Raw genomic sequence first — 2,343 nt, 5'->3', positions numbered from 1 at the left:
GGTCTTGGCTCACTGCTACCTCTGCCTTCTCGGTTCAAGCGATTCTCCTGCCTCAGCCTCCCAAGTAGCTGGGATTACAGGCACGTGCCACCACGCCCAGCTTATTTTTGTATGTTTAGTAGAGACGGGGTTTCACCTTGTTGGCCTCCCACCCGCCTCGGTCTCCTAAAGTGTTGGGATTACAGGCATGAGCCATGCCGCCCGGCCGTGTAATTTCTTTCCTATCAGTCTCAGGTCCCTTGACTGCAAACTCAAATCAATGACAGTGCGCATTTTCCTGATGTCCGGATGGGATAAGCTATACAGCCCTCACGTGATGCGCAGAATGGAGCTGGGCTCAGTAAATGATGGTTCCCTTTCTCTGCTTTTGGAAAGGTGTGCTGTCAACACCAATTTAAAAAGCTGGCAAAAACAGTCATTCTCAGGGCCTTTCTTTCATCTGCCTCTCAAAAGCACAGGCCTCCACAGAGATGAACAGTTTCTTTCTTTCTTTTTTTTCCTTTTTTTGGAGACAGGTCTCACTCTATCACCCAGGCTGGAGTACAGTGGCTCGATTTTGGCTCACCGCAGCTCCAACCTCCTGGGCTCAAGCGATTCTTCTGCCTCAGCCTCCAGATAGCTGGGACTATAGGCGCCAACCATCATGGCTGGCTAATTTTTGTATTTTTAGTACAGACAGGGTCTCACTGTGTCACCCAGGCTGGTCTGGAACTCCTGGCCTCAAGGGATCTGCCTGCCTCAGCCTCCCGAAGTGCTGAGATTACAGGCGTGAGCCACCGCACCCGGCCTGACATGAACAAACTTTTGTCTTTCTTCCCACCTTTCTCTTATTTTTCAGAAGCTTTACTGTATGAAGATAGAATAATAGCAACAGAGAAGGACATGAGGAGAGTGAGAGATGAGCCCGAGAAGGTGGTGAAGCAGTGGGACCATATTGAGGATGAGAAAGAGACGGATGAGGACGATGAGGCTTTTGGGGGAGCTCTGCAGAGCACAGCAAGCGGAAAGCAGAGTGTGGAAGCAGGAAAAGCCAGAAGCGATTTGGGAGAAGTTGCCAAGGGCCTGTCAGGAGAATTAGGCACAAGATCACGAGAAACAGGCAGGAAGCTACTAGAAGCTGGCAGAAGAGAGTCAAGAGAAATTTACAGGAGGCCTTCAGGAGAATTAGGCCAAAGACTCTCAGGAGAGCTCAGCAGACAGGAACCAGAAGAACTAAATAAAATTTCAGAAGTGGGCAGAAGAGAGCCAGAAGAACTGGGAAAAACACAATTTGGGGAAATAGGAGAAATGAAAAAAACAGAAAATGAGATGGAAAAGGAGTATGAATGAAAACAGCGGTAGGGATGAGGATCAGGAAGTTGGTGTTCAGAGGGATAACGGGATCTTATTAAACTGGATTTTCAAGCGATTTATCTGTAATAGGAAAAATGAGGGTTTTACTTCTGCTGCTTTCTGTCACTATTTTGCCATTAAATAGGTGTCTTTCACTCTTGCAAACCCTGAGTCTGTCACTTTGTCTCCTCACCCCTGCCCATTCTTGGAAGAGCCTCGTGGAGAGAAAGGTGCCAAGAAGAAAGGGTTTCAGGAGGGTGAAGATACAGGAGCTTCAGGGAACGAGAAGTCACAGGGAGGAGGAGAGGGGAAGGCCTGGGAGGAGAGGTGCTTCCCAGACACCCCTGACTGACTGAGTCCTTCCAGTGTGCAGGACACCAGGGAGGCTTTATGGATGGAACAATGGTGGGGTGGCCCCAGCTAGCACAGGCAGAAGAATGCCCCAAGCCAGAACTACGGGAATGCTGGGACTGAGGCCAAAGACAGGGGAGTGGCCTGGGAGGGCAGCCAGATTCCACCTCTGACACCTCTGCGTGGCACAGTCAGGTAAATCAGGCTCTCCAAGCTGGCTTCTCTGAACAATGGGATACCTGCCTCAGGAGTTGCTGTGAGGACTGAGGGCTTAGCACATCACTTGGTACAAGAAACTCAAAAATCCAACGGAGCTCTCAGTGGTTTCACAGAGGTGGTGGCAGCTGAGCATCTGGCCTCAGAGGATGTTAGGATTTCACTCCGTTACTCATCTGTCCCTTTGGCCATTGCCATCCTAGTCTGTCTCCACAACTTCTAGAAGGAAAGGTCGGGGCTGAGACTGACTTTCGGCTGGCACAGGGCCCAGACGAGGTCAATGAGGCATTTCAGATGCAGAGTTTACCGGGATGCCAGCAAATCGCATAATACTTTAATCCAATGTGGTTAAAAAAAAAGTTTTTAGGCCGGGCGCGGTGGCTCAAGCCTGTAATCCCAGCACTTTGGGAGGCCGAGACGGGCGGATCACGAGGTCAGGAGATC

At 50.2% G+C, this 2,343-nt stretch overlaps 1 protein-coding gene across 1 annotated transcript in view; it reads left to right on the top strand.

Moving 5' to 3' along the window:
• Positions 1-1,497, top strand: part of TTC25 (tetratricopeptide repeat domain 25) — a 38,642-nt gene extending 37,145 nt beyond the window's left edge. The window contains exon 12 of the mRNA XM_011929745.1: positions 839-1,497. Within this exon, the coding sequence (XP_011785135.1) occupies positions 839-1,329 (491 nt within the window). The 3' untranslated portion in view covers positions 1,330-1,497. The remainder of the gene's footprint in view (positions 1-838) is intronic.
• The last annotated feature ends 846 nt before the right edge of the window (positions 1,498-2,343 follow it).

This window comes from Colobus angolensis, unplaced genomic scaffold, assembly GCF_000951035.1.
Source record: "Colobus angolensis palliatus isolate OR3802 unplaced genomic scaffold, Cang.pa_1.0 Scaffold83, whole genome shotgun sequence".
NCBI lineage: Eukaryota > Metazoa > Chordata > Mammalia > Primates > Cercopithecidae > Colobus > Colobus angolensis.
This window is presented reverse-complemented; position numbering and strand designations above follow the sequence as displayed.